The sequence below is a fragment of the Equus asinus genome, chromosome 16 (genome assembly GCF_041296235.1).
Source record: "Equus asinus isolate D_3611 breed Donkey chromosome 16, EquAss-T2T_v2, whole genome shotgun sequence".
NCBI lineage: Eukaryota > Metazoa > Chordata > Mammalia > Perissodactyla > Equidae > Equus > Equus asinus.
This window is the reverse complement of record NC_091805.1, coordinates 8,938,838-8,963,042: the sequence shown is the minus strand read 5'-3', so window position 1 is coordinate 8,963,042 and position 24,205 is coordinate 8,938,838. Positions and strand designations below refer to the sequence as shown.

At 41.0% G+C, this 24,205-nt stretch overlaps 1 protein-coding gene across 6 annotated transcripts in view; it reads left to right on the top strand.

Annotated features, from left to right (window-relative positions):
- The window catches only part of PTGER3 (prostaglandin E receptor 3), a 175,691-nt gene that overhangs the window by 56,488 nt on the left and 94,998 nt on the right, over positions 1-24,205 (top strand). Inside the window, exons 3-5 of one of the 6 annotated variants that reach the window (XM_014867315.3) lie at positions 4,353-4,536; positions 12,901-12,992; positions 15,210-16,145. The exons of 2 other annotated variants lie outside the window; for them this stretch is intronic. In XM_014867315.3, the coding sequence (XP_014722801.3) occupies positions 4,353-4,536; positions 12,901-12,992; positions 15,210-15,413 (480 nt within the window). In that variant the 3' untranslated portion in view covers positions 15,414-16,145. Of the gene's footprint in view, positions 1-4,352; positions 4,537-12,900; positions 12,993-15,209; positions 18,277-24,205 lie in introns of those variants that run through there. 3 more of the 6 variants (XM_014867316.3, XM_014867318.3, XM_014867317.3) reach the window with 3 other exon arrangements.

Sequence of the window (24,205 nt, the reverse complement as noted above, 5' to 3'; positions counted from 1 at the left end):
TCTCATTAGATTTAATTTGGCTTTAACATACACTTCTAGCCTGTTTGGAATTAGGACAGCCTTCTCCTTTGATTAGCTTCTTGGGCACTGTTTCAGTTTCCTTCCTGATCACCTTTATAATGCATTAAACTGGACAACAAGGGGCTGAGATTCATAGATTTATAAAGGCAGTCACCATATTTATTTGTGGCATTGGCTCTTAGAGTCTCTACTTTTGCTAGTGGCTAGAGTGAAAATTGTACAGTCTACAACTGGGCTATTTAAAAAAATGTCTTTAAAAAATTTTCTGTATGGAACAAAACTTCCCCACAAATCCACGTTCTCTGCCAGCTCGGACGGGGCTGGGTGGTGGGACGGTAGAGGATGAGTTCTTAGACTTACAGTTGAAGGTATTTTGTCCATCTGTTTTTTCTCAGTTTGCCTTACTTCAATGTTTTTGAGGGAAATATTCTTTCTTCATGGTTTTTCTCAGGCCCCACTTCCCTTAGCCAAGATGGTGTCTGTGTGAAGGAGAATGCTTAGATCCCCTCATGATAATGGGGCACATAAGGAGAGGCAGCGTGTCCATGTGTAGGTCCTGGCCCTGCCCGTGGGTTCTCCCCACCCTCCCTAGAGTTGATGTGGTCTTCTCGGTTGCTAGGTAACTGCGGGCATCCCCCATTGGCTCAGGGCTGGCGAAACCTGTGAACTGTTTCTTCAGCACCTGTTGAGCCCTCTGGTCCTACCGTGCTGACTTAGCTTTACAGTTGTCCCACTGGCACAGTAGACCCCCAAGACTCTGCCACTTCCTTCCTCTGGACACTACCTTGGGGTGTCCACTGCTGGGACAGTGCTGTCTCTGCCAGGGTGTCACCCTGACCCTAAACATAGCAGCTCCATGGCAGTCCTTCTGGCATTCAGCTTTCCTCTCTTCCGTGAACTCCAGGGAGACTCCGGGGGCCCTCCTCCACCACGTGGAAGCTGGAGGACATTCAGAGTATCATCATGGCCCTCTCCTTACCATTCTCCTCCTCCAGAAGTGTCCACACACGTGTGCCAGGACACCTGTGAGGCTATGTCCTCAACGGCTTGTAGCCATTCTTTCTTTCTATTCCAAGTTTCTGTTCTTTCGTCATCCTCCCAGTTCTGGGTTTGATGCTGAAGCAGTTGTGGTGGAGAAGTAAGGACCCTATCTCCTGCTTCTCTTCCTAGCTTGTGCCCTCCTAGGAGCACTTTGTCTGCAAAGGCCTCTGCAGGCTGTTTCCCCTCCTTCTCAAGTTGGCCTTTGCTCTCCCACTTCTCCAGGACTATAATGATGGACGGGTTGCCATGGGCGTGGGGAAGGGGTACGAGACGATGCTGTTACCAATCCAAGAAAATAATCAGGAGGTACTTAAAGGTTTAGAGTATTGTTGTTGCTTCACTGAAATACCTTCCCTATCTTTCTGAACTCCACAACTTCATTCTTTCCCATTCTCGAAAAAAATACATTTTTAAAAATACTTTTTCCTTTAAATTGATAAGTAGGAAGTGAGTTCCTAGGCTATCCTTATTCTTTGATTAGTAGAGTAAACTTGAATAGTTAAAATAATTTTGTTATTTTAATCAATTTAAATAAAGCTATTTAAATCAATTTTATTAATTACCAACGTGACAGATAGCCACAGTAGCTAAGCCATACCATACTGAAAATCTAGAAACAAGTTTTCGGGACTCAACCCAACAATCATGGGCACTCACAGGCCTCTGGCCCGCTCGAGTTCTCCATAACAACAAATCCCTGAGCCCGGGACCTTTGAGGAACCAAATTCAGGTCAAAGTCTACTTCCAAGTGGGGATAGGGCCGCATCCTCCTGTTTCTGAGAGCCAGGAAACTCCAGATGGGGAACAAGCCAAGGAATTCAAGAAGTCAGAGGGCAGCAAGTATGGTGCAGGAAGAGTTCGTCTCTACAGCACTGTCTTCTTGATCCCAAGTAATTGTTCTTCCTCTTGTGTGGTTTACATTTACAGAGCGAGGGTGTGCATAAAAGATAAGGCAGGATGTGAATTTGACCAGGTGTGTATGGTTATCACCAAGCTTAGAGGAAAAAAATCTCCCTTCTATATATACAGTGGATCGTAAATCAGTCAGCAAACACCAACAAGTGCCACTCTGTGCCCGATATCGGGTTGGGCTCTTTGACGTTAGAGAACATTTACCACACAGTTCCTGATTCAAAAGAGCTGTAATCTTTTTTAAAAAGATCATTCATTCACTCATAAAATATTTATTGAGACTATCCTTTGTGCTAGGCACTGTGATCTGTGGGCGGAGAGCAGAAACAGATAGATATGAACCCTGTTCCATGGAGCTTATGATCAGGTGACACAGATATTTGGTAAATGACTCTGACTGCATCCCAATACCCCCAATTCTGGCCGTAGGGAGTTCTTTTTCTTTACTATCAGATAAAAGAATTCAAGCACATTCTGGGGGACCTCAGGACCCCCTCCTGACTCCTGTGGAGATGCCAGGAGTCCTTGCTGTTCTGGCTGTCACTTGGCAGGCCTCGCTCTGGACTGGTGCTCTGCTGACATGTTTCTGGCGTCTGTCATATTCAGAGACTCTGAGTCCCAGGACTGTAAACCCCCAGACCTACTCTAACCCTCAACCAATCCTCCCCTCACAAAAAAAGGCAGCCAAAAACCTCTTTTTACCTCCCAGAAACACCGCCCTCTCCACCATGAAGGTGGCCCCTCATGGCGCTCTGCAGAACAGCCCTGTGTCTCTGTCTTAACTATTCCCTTCCTAGGTCGTGGGCTTCACTTTCACAAAACCCAAAGGACTCATCGAAGTATTTCCCAAACAAAAAGAGCTGAACTCCCCTGAAGACGAATTCCATTTCCACGCCCTTTGTTGTGTTCTGCTAACAAGTAAGGGGAGGCTTGGCATGACGCGGGAGCGCATTGCGTGGTACCCATCTCCTGGGGGCCAATACCAGAAGGATGAGTGAAGTTTTCCAGAATAAGAAGTAGCTGAAGGGTAGGGGGCAGGCAGATGGGGAAGAGCATTTCAGGCATAGGCAACAGCGTGTGCAGAACCCCTAAGTATCCAAGAGGCACAGCATTCAGGGAACAACAAGGCAGGTACTGCTGGGGCGTGGAGAGGGAAGAAGAGAGAGGAATGAAGTTGGAGAGGTGGACAGGAGTCTTGTGTGCCGTGAAAGAGATTTTGGTCTTCATTCTAAGGATAATAGGAAAATAACAACTTTATGCAGCATATGCATGGGCTCGTTTGTGAACGTGTGCGTATAATGATCAGGTTTCCTTTAAAAACAGCTGTGTGGAGAATGGCTTAACTAACAATATCAGGTGGCAGAGACCAGAGGCTAAATGAGCAGGAGCAGTGGTGTTTACCCACGTTCTCCCACCCAAGTGCAGACCTGTCGGACATCAGAGGTTTCTTCCTCAGGCCCCAGGAGGGAGGATACTGCAGCCCAGCCACAAGTGATGCTCCCAAAGTGGGAGGCAGGGTAACAACCATGATCATTTATGTAGCAGGACTGCATACTTATGCACGCTGTTGGAGAATGGAATAATTTCATGAGGGAAAGGTTCTTCCTGAGCTGGGATCCAAGGCAGATGTCTGGTGAAGCTCACGAAGCTCAAATTTCCAAGCCCTTCCCTTGCCCAGGCCTTTTCCCAGGCCCCAGGTCTGGTCTTATATTCACTTCAGTAAACAAAGTTGTACACTCTTCAGGTCCTACAAAACCTGCATCCACTTCTGTCTGGTATGGTACCCAGATATTCATGGAGAAAGTGGGATTTGAACTAGCCCTTGAAAGAAAATTAGGCTGTGCATATGCCCAAAGGAATGGGAGCCGGTTCAGGATGAGGAGAGCTGTGGGAACAGTGTGCAGGGTGCATCTCAAGGCAGAGAGTTGGCTGATTGATGCGCACTGGGGGTCACTAAAGTAGGGATCAGATTCCCCAACTCATCATCCAAGGTGTCTGCAGGGCCATTGTTTAGCTATGTGAGTTCTTTGGGATGTAAGAAACGCAATGCCTCTCAGGTTAGCTCAAGCAAGGGGAGGATTATTGTAATGGATTGTTATGGCCTGGAGTATGTAGGCTGGAGTTAGAGGGTAGACCAGGATCCAGAGAAGCAACAATTGGAATAAATAGAATTTCCCACTAGTCCTCCACCATCATTGGACCCAGATATTTTCTACCTGTGTAGAAAATTGGATGTCCGCTACCAGCTGCCAATTCTTTCTCTCTACTGTCAATGTAATTTCTTAGCTTCATAATTTTTACTTGCTTACAGTATCTGCTTCCTCGTGGTTCTGGTTCTGTTGCTAACTTCTCCATTTTTTCCACATTTCCAAATTCAGATTCTCAAGAGAGGAAGTCTCTGCCTCGTTCATTGTTCCTTGACTGGCAGGTCAGATCAGTGGCTAGCCTACTGCTCGGGTTTGCATACCTTGTCCAATCAGGTAGCCTGGTGTGTGCAGAAGCCTTGTCCAAGGATCCAGCAAGGGTTGTGTGCAGAGGAATCTCCCTTACAAGAGTCTACAGGTGAGGCTGGCATAATGAAGGACATGTCCAATGTAGCTGAACTAGTAATAGTTAATACCTCCTGAGGGCTTACTCTGTGTCACTGTGGCAGATTCAATTCTGAGCTCTCCCCGTATATTAACCCTTTTAATCCTATCAACAGTCTTATAGAGTAGTTACTACCATTGTCCCCGTTTAATTTAGGAAGAAACTGAAACCTAGCGGGTTAAAGGAATTTGCTCAAGGTCACACAGCTAACTGGTGGAACTGGCATCCTACCAGGTAGTATGTTTTAGAGTCCACTGTCTTCTGCACCCTATGGCTAAATATGGGATTTTATGAGGGATGGGTTATAGCAGAGACTAGAGGCAGAGAAATCTCTTAGGGGACTAAAGGAGGTCAGTGATGCAGCGGATGGAGAGCAAAGGAGGAGCTAAGAAAGATGCAGGATGATTAGGGAGGAAAGGATTTCGCAGACACATAAAACAGGAAGAATGACTTGGATTTGGTGATAAATTGGAAAAGAGATTTTGAAACAAATATTCAAGTGAAACATATTATACGTGCCCTCCTAATGAAAAACAATGAGTTGGGGAAGAAATTAAGCATTTCTTAGTGGAAAAATAAGTTAATTGGCTATTTGGAAGTAGAGAATCTAAAGATTTTATTGCATGCTGTGGAAGAATTGTTATATTCTTTCTTACAGAGAAGCACTTTATAGTGAAAATTTCCCTGCCTCTGGATAGTCCCCAAGAAAGGCTGGTTAGACATCTAGGACATCGAAAAACTCTGGGTTTTCATTTACATAATGTAGGTCAGAATTTTGAAGAGAAGACTTTTTCCCCCTTAGTTTGTAGCATGAAATAAAGAAATCTTCTGGGATGAGGTACATCTTCACTGTTGATATTCAAGCTTCTCAGAGTCTCCTGAGGAGCCACGCGTGACAGCAGACGGGCCCAGCAACGTAACAGGTGTGCAGAGGTGTGGACAATAGTCCCTGGAAGCCCGAGGCCGGGCAGCCACTGCTGTCTGTGGAGTCTGGGATATTCTTCCCAGAAGGGAATTTTTAACAATTGACCCTTCTTCCTACTTTAGGTTTTTGGCTGCCATCATCAGTTGTAATCCCCCCAAATTGTGTCCAAGTCTTAGACTGCTTTGAGTGGGGTCACAGTCCTGCTTCCCCAACTGCTGTCCGGCTTCACCCAGCCTGTCTCAGAGGGAAACGCCCACCACAGCAGCTGTGCTGGGAGATGTGCCTCTCGCACCTTCCTCATCTTTGTTCAAACTGTTCTCCTCCTCTTGACCAGTTCCACTTTTCACTCCCTGTGCCTCTTTATGAAACCTCACACTCACCTAAATCACTTTTATTTCCCTTTCTCCTAAGTTCTTAGGGTTTCTACAACCTGTGCTATTTGAGGAAACCAGTGTTAACTGTATTTAAGGTCTACAGGCTATATCTTTAGACTATATCTTAATGTTTTAGACTGAGAAAAAGACAGGACTGCTTTAAAAGACCAGGATTCGAATAGAAGTATTGGAGGTCAGATAGCCTAGGTACAGTGTAACCTTGTTGGACAGTAAGGCTGTAAAAACCCACAAGATGAAGTTCTGCTGAGGAGCAGGCTGTAAGATGTTCGAGGCTGTCCTGAAGCTCCAGCGGCTCTGAATCTCACAGAGGCCATGGGAACTGTCACCAGAAGGGGAGGCGCTGGGCCCGCCACTGTTATTTCTCTGGGCAGTTTGAACTCTGAGAAGAGAGCAAAGAAGGGCAGGAATGCTTTGAAGTAGAAGAAGGGACAACTTTCTTCTGGTCAGTAGTGTGACTAGTAGGACCCGGGGTAAAAATGATGCCTCTCTCCAAGACCAGCGAGTGGACAACGATAGTGGACAATGGGCCAGCTGTGTGCGCTTCCTTAGAATTTTGCTGACTGTTACGCATCTATCTTTATCCCTATACAGAACAATTAACTAATTGAGATGTTTTTATCAGAAAGCAATAATTTTTCAGTTAGGTAATGAATCAGGAGCCAAAGGCCCAGTTTCTAATCCTGGTTCTAGGTCAAGACTTGAACAAGGCACTGAACTTTGCTAAGCTGTAATGGTTTTCACCCATGAAATGGAAGTATCCACCCACCTACAGACATTCTGTGTAAAAGCACGTAGAAACTGTTCATTTAAGTGTCAAATAGTAACTAAGCTGCAGTGTCGCAGGCCTGGTCTCGTCACAGGCGGGTACATCAATGAATAAGAGCAGGTGGGACTCAGAGACTTGGATAACTGGCTAGGTCATATGTGCTGGTTTTTCACTTGGCTTGGTTATCCACAGCTTTCTTTTTTTTTTTTTTTTTTTTTTTTTTTTTTATGAAACCAGTGTCCGCTGAATAACTGTTATATGCCAGGGGTGTTTACGAGTGGATCAAATCTACAGATCAATTATTGGGCCTCATGATGGAACAGTAATAAGGAAGCCAAATTCCAGACAGGACTTGGCTGCAAACTAGCTTTGTGACTATCAAAAACAACTCTGCCTCTTGTCCTCGTCTGTAGATGAGGGAGTCGGACTGCATGATCTCCAAGACTCCTTTTAGCTTTGACATATGCAGCTTTGTTTACTCCTACAGGCATCACCACTCTCTTGGTGACAGTTGGCATGTTGCCTAAAAAGAACTCTCCAGCTCTCAGGATACGTCTTGCAAATTCCAACCAACTAGATGATGGCCAAAGTCACGGGCTTATACTCTGGAGTGTGATTATATGTCATTTTATTCTTATTTCAATTGTTTCCCCGTGAGATTACTCATCCCTCCATGGCTGGAATCAAGTGCATGATATAGATTATTGTCTGGATCTAGTAAAACTCATTTGTTATCAGAAGCCTGGATTTGCATTTCGACATTCTAAAATTATCTACATTTTTCCCCCTGAAGTAGGTCAAATTCTGCCCCCACTGACTTATGTGTTTTACTTATTCCCTGGACCAATTAACGCCTTTTTAAGTATAAAATTTAGTTCAGCACTCATCAGAATGATTTGTTCATTTCAGATTAATGAAGTTTCATTATATTTTCCAAAAAGAGAGGGACAATCTGGTAAATATCAGATCTTAATATGCAGTACAGGTGTGTTAGCCCAAGGATTCCAATACCACAGATGAGAGTAAATACCAAGAGTTTCCAAGAGACAAGTTTTACTGTTGTGGGAATGAAATCCAATTACAGGAGTCTGAAGACAATGAGGGAGTGTAGAGTGTAGTTAGAGTGTATTATGGAACCAGACTGCCTGCATTTGAATCCAAACTCTGTCAATTACCAGTGGGTGATGCTGGACAAGTTACTAACCTCTCTGTGCCTCAGTTTCCTCATCTGTCAAGTGTAGATGATAATAGTGCCAAATTCAAAGAATATAATGAATTAATATTTGTGAAGTGTGTAGAACAGTGCCTGACAAAGGGAAAATATAATTTGGGGCTATTATTTAGGAGACAGTTGAAGGGAGAGGAAATAGAAGTAGCAGACACATTGTGTAGAGAAGCTGGTAGTAAAGGGAGGGAAGAAATGGGACCACACTTACAGGAAGAGGAAGACTCAAGCGATCGAGCACAGGGGTTGGGATCTATTTTATTTCCCAAGATAAGGGAGTCTGTGAATACTTGAAGGCGGATGGAACAGAGCCAGTGAACAGAAAGGCAGAAGAGGGAGGGGATAGCTGTGGGGACAGGATGCTCTGTAACAAGGACACAGGAAATTGGAGTTGATGGGAGGTAAGTAATTCTAGAATAGCTTTCTCTGTGTTCCTCAAGAGTCCAGATAGCCTCTATAATATCTTACATACCTGGTATTGAAATTCTGAAGACAACAGCACAGACTACCATACCCCTCAGCTGTTCAGGATCAGGCAGCAGGTTGGGAGAGATTAGTGTGCTGATGTGGGGTGAGCAGAGGGAACTCTAATGACGTGCTAAAGAGTAGCTATAGCCCTGTGGTGCAGCTGGGTCACTCTGGAAAGAACATCACAGGCAGACTAACACAGTGGTCACCAGATGGAGGCAAAGTGGCTGTAGGAACACAAGCATCAGGCATTCTTAGCCAAACCACAGACAACCCAGGGCCCACCAACAAGCCACTGCATTGCAACAAGTCATTGCACTGAACTGGGCGGGTTCAGGTGTCAGTGGAGTGACCACACATACATGAATCTTTTTACTACAATTGCCACAGGAAACCAATCCAGGCCAAGATTCAAATTCAAGATGAAGATCACATACACGCATACTCAGATGGTCTTTTCTATCTTAACTAGATCTTTAAAAATAGACTATAATCTGGTTTAGTAAATAAAGCTGCTTTAACTGAAATCTTGGGGCTCTCATATCCAGAGAGAGGACCAGCTTTGCAAGCGGATTGGGTGTCACACATATGTGGCAATGTGGGAAGAACACAACAGAGCAATGAGCTTAACTGAAACAAGAGGAAGAGGAGTTGTTTTGAGCAGGAAAATCTTGAGCAGCATCAGGGAAAATGTTCAGGGTGGAAAGAGCTAATGTGTCTAAGAGAGGCCCATTAGGGTCTGTTCATCCTGTACTCTCAGGAAAGACCCATACTTGGGTGTGGATGGAAGCCAGCGATTGAAAGGTAAAGCATTAAATGGAATTAAACGTGAAAGAGTGCCATCACCTGACTTGTGGTGGGCTTGAAATAAGTATTTCTATCTTTGCTCCCTTCCACAAAGGTGACTCCCTTTTAAAATATTGCTTCTCAATATAGATTAAAAAGTTGTGTCCCCAGCTAAAGGGATTCCAGGCATCAGTAGAGGAAGTGGAGAAGATTCTTTTCAGTAGGACACCATTCCCAGAGTTCCCCAGTGGTGCACTTGGGCAGCCACTTCCTCTACCAGCGAAACTGAACTTGCTAATTATTTGCTGGTAGAGTATCCCACACTAATGGAGTCCCCCTCAGTGCTTCTGAGATCCAATATACCAGCTCTGCATACCATCCCTACCTTCTGCTTATTGCACTGCTAACCACTCCCACCATGACCTTCAGAGGTTCACCCCTGGGCAGAGCCAGAAGGGCCTAGGAGTTTTATTCCCCTGCAAAGCAGCAATGACTAATGGATGTGGGAGTAGAAAGGCCCAGACCCCTTGTTTAGAGATACAACAAACTCTGAGGTATGATTTACACTCCAGAGTTTCCCAAAGGTTCAGACTGAAGCTGGACTCATCCGAAATTTCACCCCTGCTTGGCCTCTTGTCCTTCTCTGTCCTACTTTCCCACTCTCTTACTGGTTCCTCCTGGGAGCACATCCTTAATAAGTCACTCACATACAAATTCTTGGCTCAGAGCCTGCTTCTTGGAGTACTCAGCCTAAAACAGTCCTTGCTTGTTCTTCATTCATTCATTTGTTCATTCATTTAAAAAATTGCACTGAGGGTTTAAGTGCTTTCCTCCTGGTCTAGTGAAGAAGAGTGATGTATGGTTAGGTGAAATGTGGCCGTAGATATTCTTGAGGTGTTATGTGGGGCACGTAGAGACAACACATTTTGAGAGCCAAGGGCCATTTTTACAATGTGAGCATGGCATCATACCTGATAAAGTGACTTACACTTCAGAGGTTCTTATGCATGCTAGAAGGTTTGATCAGTCCTTGGCTTCATAATGTTGACCATTGAGGAGTTCTGATCATTTGCTTAGAATTCTATTTTATTCACAAACCTTTCTTGGGCTCTTACTATAAATCAGAGTGTGAGAGACTGACAGACTCATAAGTACAATAGGATGACAGAAGCCCATCTTGAATAATGTATACATGCTATGGAGATATGATCAAAGGATGATACTTTTCCAAGGAAATGAAAGGCCGGGTCTTGGAGAACAAGTATGATTGATTCTGGACAGAAGGAGAGAGAGGCGCTTTAGAAATAGCAAACTCCACAGCAACTTGGGGTGAAAGAGCATTGGCAGGTCTCTCGAGAAGCGAGTGATGTAGAGGGTTGAAGTAGCAGGTTCGCATGAAGAGCAGAGACGGTGGTGAACCCGGAAGTGTAGGTTGGAGCCACTCAGGGGTGGCCGTAGGTACTTCTGAACTTTACCCTGCAGCAATGGGGAACTTTCTAAGATATTTAGGATTTGCCAAGGTTTGCCTTAGAAACAGTATGAAGGATGTGTTCAAGAGAAGAAAGACTCGGATCAGAAACACTAGTTAGTTAGAAGGCTGTTGTTAGCTAAAATCATATGTATCTATCCCATATATGCAATGAATCCAATGAATATCTATCCATTTTGACCCGACAAAAATGTCAGTTTCATATAGTTCAGACGGATATGCTAGCCAAGAAGGATGAGGGTGAGAATCCAAAAATGGCGCAAAGACTGGAGAGAAGGAGTAAAAAAAAGAGGGACACATAGGAAAGAAGATTGGCATGAAGTGAACGGCAGGAGCAGAGCAAGATGCAGAGGTTGGTGGTGACAGTGAGGCCAAGTTTTCTGATGAGAATGGTGGAGTGATTCGTGGAGACCGTCCACAAGGGAAACAGGGCCCACTGGAGGAGGAGTTTCGAGGGTGCAGTGGGGAGCCATAGCACGCTTCAGAACTCCTGGCTCTTCACAAATTACCTTGCAGTGCCTCATTCCTTTTGTTCTTTCTTTTTCTGCTACTTGACATTGGACAGACATACGATATTCAAATTTCTATAGTTGTATCTGCTTTTAAAGTTGAGCCAACAAATCCTGCAACCCCAAGAGCGTTTACCTAGTTAAATCTGGCCTCTAAACAAGAACCTACGTCACCTAACAGCAGGAAGAGAAACCTGTGGTCGTCCACGCAGGAACCCAGTCTAACCAGACTGCTCTTTAACATGTGCAGGCCTTCTCACACATGGGCGCAGAGGGGATTCTGAAAGTCTCAGAGAAGAAATAGGAAAACCTAGTTTCTTTTTCTACTCTGACCTCAACTCTGACCACTCTTCCAGAGCCACAATATCTCTATAAAAAGTGCCACTAAACTTTTTCTGTTTGCTCTGAAATAGATACTGGCCAAAGCATAATTTTCATTACAAAGAAGACATGTCATTTTATTGTCCTTGAAATAACACTGCCTTCCTAAAACAGAAATTATCTATTTGCCTAACACAGTCAGGAATCGGAGAACTGCACCTCTGTCTGGCCAGGTTAAGTGACGCCATGCCACTTGGAATGAGCATGCTGTTTAAGATGAACTTAACTAAACTTTTAAGGAAAAAAGGAATCCAGGAATCCAATAAAAAAGACTGCCTAAGGAAACATTGAATTTCATTTCTTTCTGCTTTTTCTTGTGACAATTTCTTGTAAGAACTTCATTTTGTTCTGCTATTTCTTATAAGAGAATTTCTGAGAAAGGTATAAAAAAGAAATTTTTTTTAGGCATTTTTTTCTTAGTACTTTTGATTGCATCCAATAAATTTAAGCTACTATTTGGAGAATGCTGTTGAAGGATGGGCCTCAGAGCCAATTATACAGCATCATTCATTCATGACACAAATACTTATTGACCATGACCTATATGCCAGGCACTGTGGCAGCTGCTGGAGACATGGTGGTAAGCAAACCCAGGTGTGGTTCCTGCTCTCATGAAGCTTGTAGCCTAGAGACAACAGTAAATATTAAACAAATAATCACATAAATAACTATTGGTTCTGAACTCCTGAAAAGAAAATAGTTGGGGAGCTGTCTTGGTCAACAGGATATTCTCTGAGGAGGTGATTTTCCAAGTTGAGATCTGAAGGACAAGTAAGAGTCAGCCAGGTGATGAGGGAATGGAAGAGGACTGCAGGCAGAGGTAGCTTCTAGTGCAAAGGCCCTGAGGTAGAAAGGAGGGTGACACTGTTCATAATATTCATAGACAGCTAGTGGGAGCTCATGATAGCAAAGGTCATAAGGTTCAAAACAATGCTGGAGTTGCAGCCAAAGTCTAGATCAAAGGAGACTTTTGACGTCATGTTCAGCAGTCTGGTCTTTATCCTAAGAGCAACAGGAAGTCGCTGGAAGCTGGAGAGTGATGGGATTACATTTAACCACACCAATCATTGGAAGTCAGTGAGTTTTTACCCAGCATTTGATGAGTGCTGCGATAACTGCTCTAGAGATTTAGAAGCCATATTAGACTTGGTCTCTGCTCTCAAGTAGCATCTGGTGTGGGAGGAAATAAGAACGTGGGTCAAAGCATGGAGGCAGGAATGAGAGCCTTGGGAAGATAATGTCTAAAGCATCTTTATTTACTTGATCACAGCCTGTGTGAGCTGATGTACGGAGTCTGTTTTTGCTTTTCTTTGAAAATGTTCAAGGAAGTGTCATCTACAAAAGGAGGCATAATCAATAACTCTGTCCACTGAACCCCTCTGTCTGTTCACAGATCAGGCACCACACAAACAACTATGCATCCAGCTCCACCTCCCTCCCCCACCAGGGCTCCTCAACCTTGATGTCCAGGGACAATTTGGAAAGGTGAGATTCAGAAGCTGCCTGCATTTACAGCATAGCCTTCCCCCATCTCTCTGTTCTAATCTGAGTTCATGCAGAATATCTCCGAGAATTAAAATGGAAATTAAGCACACATATTTGATCGAGGAGGACCAGATTCCTTAGAAAAGCTGTTGTTGTTTTTATAGCTTCACTTATATTTCCTCCAAGAGTTTTCAGAGACTGCCTCCAGTCTGATCCCATGTCTGATCAACTCTCAGGCCGTGAAAGGACCTGCACGTCACTGATGTTTCATAGGAAGCACCGTCTTCAGGACTATTTTAAGGCTGAGCTATTCCTGTTTTAATTAGACATGAGAATTCAGTGTGTTCACCATATGGTTAGCACACTCTTGCTTGCCCTTTGGATTAGATTTATTTTGTATAAAACATGTATTTCAATGAATGAACACTCCAGAAAGCAGAACATAGCGTCAAATGTGATGCACAGTTGACCACATTAAATTTCAAGCGTTAATTTCCTCTCCCAAACACCTTTTTTGAATATTTCTGTTACTGACTGTAGGATTAATTGAATGAACAGTCTTCTGGGTATTACTGCATTGTGTGATTTTGTTTTTAAATGAGAGAATGTAAAGTTTTAATTATTTTTTCAAAAGTAGCACACGACTTTCCTAATAAGTTGAACTCTTCATTTTAATGGGAAATCAGCATGCTCCTTTCATTTCAATCCCTGGGTAAAGCTGGTGCAATAACTCCTCTACTCAGTATAAGTTGTTATGATGGATGTGGACATTCAAACAGCTCAGTTTCTTTGGCCATTCATTCTCCCATGGTTGAGGTAACTGTCACTTCTGTTCTTCACGGGAAGATCTAAATGTGTTTTCAGTAGAGAAATGGTGTGCATAATGCCTAAAGGGTAAGACTAAGCCAGGTGATTCTAGAACATTGCTTAAAAATCACGAGGCCAAGAAAATTTATACTCAACTCACCTTTATGGTCCTACTTCCTCCCCCTAAATATCTACATAGAACACGCATATTCCAGGCACTGTGTTGCTTTAAACACAGATTCCCTTGGAAAACAAATGAAAGGAAAAGAAGGGAGATACCCAGTTCCCATCTCTTTATTGGCAGGCTCACTCTAAATCCACTTTCAGTTTTTTAAAGTAAACTAATTGTACTTTGCCCTCATTATAAATAAGCCAGGCTCTCTATATAAACTTTGGAAAATAAAGAAAATTAGAAAGAAAACCAGCTTACTAAACTTTACCTCCACTACTCAAAAAAAAAAAAATCCCCCATCATTTTAGTATATTTCTCTTCTTTTTCCCCTGCACTTTTCTTGATTTTGTTTTGTATACTTACAAAAATATTATATATGCATTATTGTATCTTGTTTTTATTTCATTTAACATAAAATAAGCATTTCCCAGACTATTTACAAATTATTTTTGAAGTAATTCTAATATTTATATAATAGTCTATTAAAAGGATACACAATAGTTTGCTTAATTATAATCTGTGTTCAAATTTGGCACCACAATGAAAAGAACTATATCATTACCCAAAGACTGAAATGCAGAGTTTTTTAAAAAAAAATTGTGATAGTTATTACCATAAGTATACATTAAAGATAAATAATATGTAAATTTTTAGAGTTCTTTAAAGATGCATACAGTCTGACTGCTTTCTAAAAGAATTACAGAGATTTACAATTTCATCAGCAATGTTTGTGTTTCAGCCTTGCTTCAACCTGACCAGCACTGCATATTATCGTAAAAAAACACGTACACAATAGTTTGTTGCTTTGACAGGAGAAAAATTGTATTTCATAGCTATTTCAATTTGCGTTCTGTCTTATTTCTTTGTAGGGTATAGTTATATACCTGCCAATTGGGGCTAGTTTTTACGGCAGGATTATTTGACCATTTGATGTGTCTAAAATTGATATGGCTTCATGATTTGATGATCCTTCTGGATCACAAACTTAGAAACCAGAAAAATTACTCGGAAAAAAGCAGATACTTAGCATAATTAAATGTTCAGAGACTGAAGTTATCCAAAATCCACAGTTATTTAAATTCCTTTTCTTTATAAAATACACATGTAATTACTTCGAATAAGAATGTTTTGACATCTAAGACATATATATTTCTTTCTTACATCTTACTCCTCACATCATACAAAACAAAAGTGCCCGTATCCATGCTTATTGCATCTTTCTCTCTCTATTCTGACAGATAATGAAAGAACGGAGTTGGACTTTCTATTGCAATTCCTGCCTCCCTGAGTTTGTGTATTTCTTCCCACCTGAGAAGGAGAATTTTATATTTCCATTTGGATTGTTTCTTTATTTTCATCTTTTTTCATTTCAATGTTTTTTCTTGTCAGTAATACTCACTGAGACCAGGTTTTTTATTATAATCCATGCCTCTGCGTGTTAAATTGGCTTCTTGGACTGGATTTTGAGACCGTACTTAAGAGTTGGGCAGGATTTCACACAAGATGCTTGGTCGAAAAAGTGAGAGAAAGAAAAACTCACCTTCCAGGAGTTTTCCCCCAACTTCAAACCTTTCCCTGAATCTCAACTGATGTGGACATCTTTACGTTTAATGGTAGTTTTGATTTTACAACACAAGTTTGAAAAATCAGTATAAGTTTTTGACAGTGAAAAGTCAACATATTGAGAGCAAGCATTCAGTTAATAGGGCATAAACTGAATGAGGTGGGAAAGGGTGCCAGAGGCAGGCAGGAGAGCACCAGGACAAAGGGCATTTATATAAAACATGTGATCAATGTTTTGGAGATGTTGTGTCCCTCTGGCATAAGCTTGAAACTAAAAGTCTCTTAAGTGTCTGTGCTGGTTATGTGTCATTTAGTAACTCAGAAATCAGCCTAATTGTTATTTCTTTGTCTTTGAAGACTGAAAGGAGCGATGCAGCTAAGGGCTCTCTTAAAGTGTCATAGAGAACAATAACGAGGCTAGAGGATTAACTGGTGAGTTAGAGCCAAAAAAAAAAAATCCAGGCACAGCCTTCTGATCTACCACTGTTAATTCAGGGCTTATTAAAATGTCTTTGCGGGCAACATACAGAAAGGCAAAATTAATAAGTGCCATAGTTACCAAATATTAAATTTTGTTACTTTTTTATGAAATAAAGGGATCTATTTTGTCTGAATTGAAATAAGAAATTCTGTGGACTCTTTAGAACTACGTTGTGTCATCTATTTCAGCTAACATGCCCTTCCCTGGTTAGAAATTCAACCAACCTTCCTTTCTCTTCATTTTCTTTCCCCTTCTTCCTCCTTCCCATCTCTCTCCTCGTTCGCTCAATCCGGAACACATATATGGAGTGTCCCTTCTTTAGGATCTATGCTAAGGGCCATGCTGTCTCCTACAAGGACATTTTGGAAAGAGATGATTGCATGGTATCACCAGTTTTGCCATAGGAACCTATACTGTGACTCCATCATCATTTCTGTCAACTATGTTAAACCAAAACGGTCGAGTCATTCCTCTTAAATATTTGAACCAGTTGTGAATTAGCTATAAACTACAATTATTTTCATTCAAACCTGTATTGGAAATGGCCTTATGTAACTAGCACAAAGTTGATGCTGTACACAATCCCTTTGCTCAAGTCTAAATTCAACAAATTTTATTGAGCAAGTAGAATTTGCCAACCATCATATGAATGTCCATGCTCCTTTTACCTCTCTCTGTCCATCCTCCAGCTATGTGGTGGTCTAGCTGTCATCTAGTATTTTATTTTTACAGAAGAGGGTAAAGTTTACAGAGTGTTGTCCAATGTCACATGGCTAATATAAGTAAGAATTCAGATCCAAGTTTAAGTGTTTTGGTTCCAGGTTCAAGTTTAAGTGTTTAACTGTTCTTCCTATAGCACAGTGTGATGTGAGATTTGTTACAATGATACTCCGTTTATAAGACAACGTGATGTAGTAACAGAAGCTTGGGTTTTGGATTGAACTTGGGTTTAAATCTGGCTGTGCCACTCACTAGCTCTGCGACCTTGAGAAAGTTAATCTCATCGAATTGCAATGAATTAATCTATAAACTACAGATAATAATACTCACCTGTGGAGTTATTGTGATAACGTCTGTAAAATAAGTGTAACACAATAGGTACTCCATAAGTATTGGCTGTGATTAATTCTTCATCCTGCTTATCTCCAGCTATACAATATGAGTTCTCAATTTCAACTATAAACTGGCTTCCTGACAGTGTGGGTTTAAATGTCATGGACAGAATCAATTTCAACCCCCTGGATGCTATTCTTTTATATAACACCTCAGGATTATTTTTGCCCATACAAAACCTACCCTATCTGCCACATGTTCAAGTCTCATCCTGTCCTTATGTCTTGAACTATTTAAGTGTCTTTTTTCTCTTCTTACCTCTACCACTGACTCTGAAGCTATGTAGAGCTCATTTTGATGATTATTGAATTATTCCTTAAATATTTTCATTACGTATGTCTTTCTCCCTTGACAACATTCTATTTCATGGTGGACAGGACCCCTTTCTTACATGTTCTTCTTAGGTGTCTTAGCACTAGTATAGTATTTGACGCTGAGAAAGATGCTATTTATTTGGTGAATTCTCAACAAAGTTAACATTTATGTACAAGATTAGCAGCTGCAAATTTAAATGAATATGATAGAAAGCCCTTTGTTTCCATGTTGTTTTCAACTTGGGAAATTTCATGTTAAGCTTTCTTAATTTAAAAATGCTATATCCAGATAGAGTAATCACATGCATTTTAATAAAATAATGTTTATTAAGGTTCTCTATATGAAAGTAATAAAGTAACATAGTTATTGGAAAAATTTTGAAAAATAATGACTATTTAGTAAAGATATTTCTCAGACTATTAGGAGTGATTTGTCCAGTTAGTTTGAAACTGATGCAGAGACAGTGAATGTCAGTATAAAATACATTTGATACTTTTGTTTTTAACCCACAGAAATGTATCCATTGCTTACTAAATTCACCCTGAATAATAGCCTCTGCAACATGTATTCTCAAATATTCTGGATCATGATTCAGCAACACACTTACAGATTTTTAACATGTGCCTTCATCTTCATTTTCTTTGCTATCTTCAATAAGCACAGATTCTCATAATTATGTAATGAGGTTATATAGAGGATAGAACTAAATCTCAAAATAAAATAAATTTCTTAAGAACTCTGCCAAAAAATGTTACATGTGGAGAAATGGTGCTTGATCTTCATTTTTATTATAATTACAGTAACTACAATAAAGCTCTATGGGATACATATGCAAAACAAATATGTGTTATTAAGAAGCTTTCTAAGTGGGCTGTGTAGACCTGGTTCCTGACTACATATAATCTGTTCTGTGTAATTTTAGACCTATGACTTTCGCAGTGGAAGAAATGAAATGCCTACTCTCACCTCCATCCTATCATAGAACCAGTGCTTTCATTCAGCACCACTAAACCCAGTGGGAAACAAACAAACAAGCAAACAGAAACCTCAGCTGTGCTGCTCCCAGGGGCAGTTGGGCCAGGGTAATGTGAAGAGGCATGCCAAGCCATGCCGAGATCTTAGAACCAGGGTGAGGTAAGGAAACAGAGAATATTAGAGTTCAAAGAGCACGCTTCCCTCAGAAGCTATATTTATCCAAATTCTCCCAAGGAGGGAGAGAAAATTAGAGTCACTATCTTTTATATGTAAATGTGTGTATGTGTCTTATAGTTGTAAGTGGACTTTGGTCCACACAGCCCACAAAAATTCAGATAGAATTCAATCGATCCACATTTTTACTGTCTACAAGAATAACTTTTAAAAATTAAATAAATAATGAAATCCAGGTTGTAAGGAAACCATATAAACTACTTAAGAGAACGGAAATTATTTCAACATTCTTGATAGTTGGAAGCACATTCCAGAGAAACTTGTGGTTAGATAATTATAATTATTCAGGCAGCTTAAGGAGCTATGTAAAATATACTTTGCTTGATGTACTTTTAATTATGTACCATGAATACCTAAATGTGTAATTGTTGTCAAAAAATACTTGTGTTCATATTTTTCATTAATCCAGGCTTTGACTCAATATTTTATTCAAATATTTACTCAAAATATCTCTAGGTGCATCCCATGGACATAAGTGTTTCTCCATTTCATTCATGTTCTGAGGCTTTATTTTGTTTTCAGCATCTAAAATACTTTTTTTATATAAAAATAATTTGTACAATACATATTTTTAAGAGCCTTTGGAGGGTTTTTTTCTTTTTTTAATACTCAACCACTTTGTAAGCTCCTTGTGAGCAGGACCCAAACTCTGTATATCTCTTGTACCTACGGAGCCTAGCACAGTGCTAAGCACATAGAAACAGAAATTGCTCAATGACACCTTGATGGAGAGGCTAGGTGATCAGACTACGTCTGCGTGAGTGATGCTAAGACAACCAGATGTGCACACTGCCGTGAGGGGAGTTTAGCTGACAGATGAACTCTTTTCCTCTTGGATGTTGCTCCATTTTGGTGACATTTTAAATTTGAGCAGTATAAGGGAGTCTTCTTTAGACTTCTTGAAAAACACGACTGGAAATATTTGTTGAATATGGACTAATGGTTGTTAGAAAAAAATTAATGAGATAAATATAAGCCTGCATATAAGATAACTTGTCTTTTAGTCTGCTATGTTATTTCTTACCCGGGCATAAGAGCTGAATTTTAACTCTGCACACAGACGTAAATAAAGGTATTGCCAAAGACGTGTAGCTTATGGAATAAAATGAACACAACTTGCCCATATGAGGACACTGGAACATTTCATGTTATGACTTCTTTGAGCAAAGTACAGTGTTCTCTTTTGGAACTAAGTACAGCAGAGCCTTAGCAAATGAATAACAGTCTTTAGTTGATTTCTTAATGAAAGTTAGCGATTGCTGATTATGATTTTTATTAAATGGTTTATTGATTTAACTTATAACTGAAATGTTAAATCCTTTTAAATGTTTCAGAAATGGACAAGAAATATTTGTGCAGCATTGCTTTGAGAAAATGATAAAAAATAAAATTGCAGGTATACATAGAAAACATGAGAACTTAAGTAATAAGTACTGAAATACCACGGCTCAGGAAGGGCAGAAGAAACACACATTTAAAAAAACACAATGCCGTTAGAAACATAAGATTAAACCGGAGACTACTAATAGCAATGAGGAATAAAAGAGAGGGATGTAATTTATTACAAGACTGGACAAAGTCCAGTTGATATTACGAAAGACTGTCTCCCAAGCACCTGTTTATGATAAGAAGGAGTGAGCTTCCACGGTTGGCCTCTATGGTGAGTAGATTAGGGTTACAGAACCCAGTAGTTGTGCTACTCTCAAGTTGCCGTACAGCTGCTGCCGTATTGCAAAACCCACCCATTGGTATGGAGTGGGACAATGACAGATGCTGCAAAGGAACTCACGGAGATTGCGTGTAGCGTTTCCCAAGCTTGCCTAATCATCCCAATCACCCAAAATTTGTTAAAATAGAGAATCCTAGCCTATTCCCTGGAGGTTATGAGTCAGAAAGTCTGGCATGGGACCTAAGATTTTGCCTTTTTTTTTTTAAATAAGCTCCTTCCATGTGACTCTTCTCGTTAGGCTGGCTTGCAGCATTGGTGCAGTCCAGGGGTTCTCAAAGCATCCTCCCCAGACCAGCAGCACTGGCAGCACCTAGGAATTTATTAGAAATGTAAATTCTTCGGGAGATTTCCAGACCTACTGAATAGGAAACTCTGGGGCTGGAGCCCAGCAATCTGTGTTTTAGAAACCCTCTGGGTGATTCTCAAGTACACTGAAGTTTGAGAACGCCACATGTCAAAAGTGGCCCAGAGAACTGGAAAGTGGGAGTGGAGCTGCCGTTCAGGAAATGTGCCTCGTCCAAATTCTCCTGGGATGAGGAAGTCATAGCTTCAATCCTGGTGCTGATTGCTGCTCTCCCCTTGACATCTCTACCTCCTTTCCTATTTTCTAAGGAGTAGTTTGATTTTGTGGATCCCTTTTGGGTTTCCAAACGATCAGGACCATGCCCCTCTCTCCTTCTTGATAGCAAAGATACTTCGATGTTTATTTTCTTACTTGAAATCCTCCTATTGCTTAGCTCCCGCCTTAAAGACGTTGGCCGATGCCCGGTTGGCTCTAACTATTTGTGACTGAGCCTGACACTTCTATCAAAATTGTTTTTCAATATTTGTACCCAGCGAGCTGCTACAATATTTTTTTTTTAAAAGGGAGGTGTAAGCAGTTGACAAAGTCTTGTTCTTCTTTCTAAGCATCACCTCTTTTCCACTTTCAGAAGGCCAAGGCAATGCTTAAAGATATTATCCATTTGTAAAATAGCCATCATTTCGAAGGCTAACTCCTGGGATCACTGCTAATATGAAAATATTCCCAAATGATGTTCAAGAGCAGAGATAAAAAGGGAATCGCTAATGAGTCAATGAGATTATTTGCTGGCACAGCACTGCAGAAGGTGTACTAAGCGCCTAGGGCTGCCATAACCAAGTGCCACAGACTGGATTGCTTAAACAAGAGAAATTTATTTATCACAGCTCTGGAGGCTGGAAGTCCAAGATTGAGGAGTTGAGAGGGTTGGTTCCTTCCACGGGCTGGTAGGGAGAATCTGTTCCACACTCCTCTCTTAGTTTTTGATAGTTTACTGGCAACTTTTGGTGTTCCTTGGCTTGTAAACACATCACCACCCATAGTGTTCTCCTAGTGTGTGCAAATCATGCCCAAATTTCTCCTTTTTATAAGAACACCATTCATATTGGATTAGACACCTGCTCTACTCCAGTATTACCTCATCTTAACTAATTGCATCTACAATGACTCTATTTTCAAATAAGGTCACATTTCGAGGTACTGGGAGTTAGGACTCCAACATATGAGTTTGACGGGGGCCGGGGGGCACAATTCAACCCATAAAAAAAGGGATGGTTGATTTAGAGAGGAAGCCAAATCTAAACTCCAAAATCACAAGAGCTAAGATGCTGTTGCTCCTGGGATTTGACAGCTTTAGGGATTCAATAAAAATCTCAGTGATGCAAGCCAGCGCCAGCTCCAATTAGGAAGGACAATTCAAAAGTGATCATATTTCTGACACTGAAGTATCTGGAAGTTTTTCCCGTAAATAAACAAACAGTACAAACCTCATAAAACAAGTGGTAGGAAAGATATTTGTAGTGTTTGTACCAGATTTTAAATGATCAAATGAGACTAAAGTCAAATTACTCCATTTATGTTGGGGAGAGAGTGAGGTTGTAGGACTTCTTGCACTTATGTTATCAACTCAGGTCAATTTCGCTGCTTTTAATAGTCAGATTTCTTCCCTGGCAGTTTCCAAATCTGAGCAATATCCTCACCTAGAGGTTGACATTTGAATGGAAATCAGATGCTACCCATTAAAAGAGGATAATTAAGGATTTACAAACTCATTTGAACAAGGGGATAGCCAAACAGGTATACAATGCTATTATTACTGAGCACAGAGGATAATGGTGGCCCAGCTGTTGCCTTCTTAAGTCAGACTTTCTCACTTAGGGATTTTTATTTACAATTCAGTGCCTGTACACAGACAAACCCTCAAAAGAGTGTAACAAGTCATTGTTCCTCTGCTTTATCTGCTACTTAAGGTCTCACCTTGGGTTGAGGGTCAACTGCCTTTCCTAGTCCCTTTGATGTTGAGGTCCAACTGTTGACACCAGTTCATGTTGGCGCATTGGAGGCCTCCAAAGGCTGTTCATGATCACACAGAACATTGCTCAGTGTTTGCTTCTACCGCACGCATTGTTCATCTGAGCCTGACTTTTAGGTTGTGCCAGTAAAATTCCATTGGCTGTGCTTTTTCATCACTGTATTTACGTACTCCCCTCATAATTTTTAAAAAGAAAAATAGTGATTGAAAAGACATGTACTTATGTTTCTAGGAAGTGATGCAATTGTTTTTGTAAAAACAATGAAACTTTCAGCATATTTCCAAAGTTCTTTTTGTATTAACACTTTTTGCTGTCATGGTGGGAGACTTTGCCAGCATCCGGCTGTTACTAATCTGGGACACAGCTGAACAAATCATTTTCTTGAACTGGTTTCCAATAAAACCTAATCATAAATACCTACAATTACCCAGGGTACCTGTCTGCATACTATCGATTGTAGGAAATAGAAGGACTGCATTGATATGATCTGTTTGACAACACTCACCATGTACTTAGTAATTTTACATTTCACATCTCAGACTCTGAAACTATATAAGAAACTAATCCTTCTTTATTGTGGAGACAGCTGCCCAAGCCTGTAGAGCTTCTCCCCTCAGGTGGGATGGAAATAGCTCCTCGAGGCGGCATGAACAGCAAAAGTTGAGCTAAGACCAATACTAGTCTGGGTATTGGGAAATTCCTTGCCTCTCAGGTTTACATTAGATATTTGTCATTTGTCTGAAAAATAGGTGCACAATTGTGTATAGTGATGAGATTAGTGTATAATACAGAATGGAATTTCTGTAACAGTTCCACCCATGAATAAATGATAAAATCAAACAGGGCTAAACATTTTTCCGGCAGGAGTTTCTGCTTTGGGAACAAATGGCCAGTTTCTAGTGACATTATCAGAAGTGTTACAAAAAGCTCTGTATCTTATCCCTCTACTAGGGAAAGAGGACACGGGCAGGGTAACTGCAAGTCCTTCCAATCTCTGCTGATAGAACAGTAGCAGATCATTCAGAGAGGAAAGCTCTCACCACCTGGTTTTGGAAGTGTTCTTCTTAGTAGGGATTTTTCTTTCTCTTTCTTCCTTCCGTCCTTCCCTCCTTCTTTCCTTCCTTCCCTCCTTCCTTCTTTCCCCCTCCTTCCTCTTTTCTTCCTTCCTTCCTTTCTTTTCTCTCTCTCTCTCTTTCCCCTCCCTTCCTTTCTTCTTTCTTTCTTCAGATACTTATGAAGTTAATGAAATCCCCTTGATTGTGTGTGACTTGGGAATAGGACCCAAAGAACGATGTGAATCTATGTGATGCAAAGGGAAGGGAGAAGTAACGCTTTTTCAAGTTTATAATACGTAAGTGCTTTATGCTCACTATCTCATATCATACTTGTCGCCATTCTATGAGATTGTTCCTGTAATCTTCCATTTTAGGGAGGAGAAACTTGAGGCCCATCTCTAAATTAGCACTTAAGTCACTTTCCCAAGATCTTTA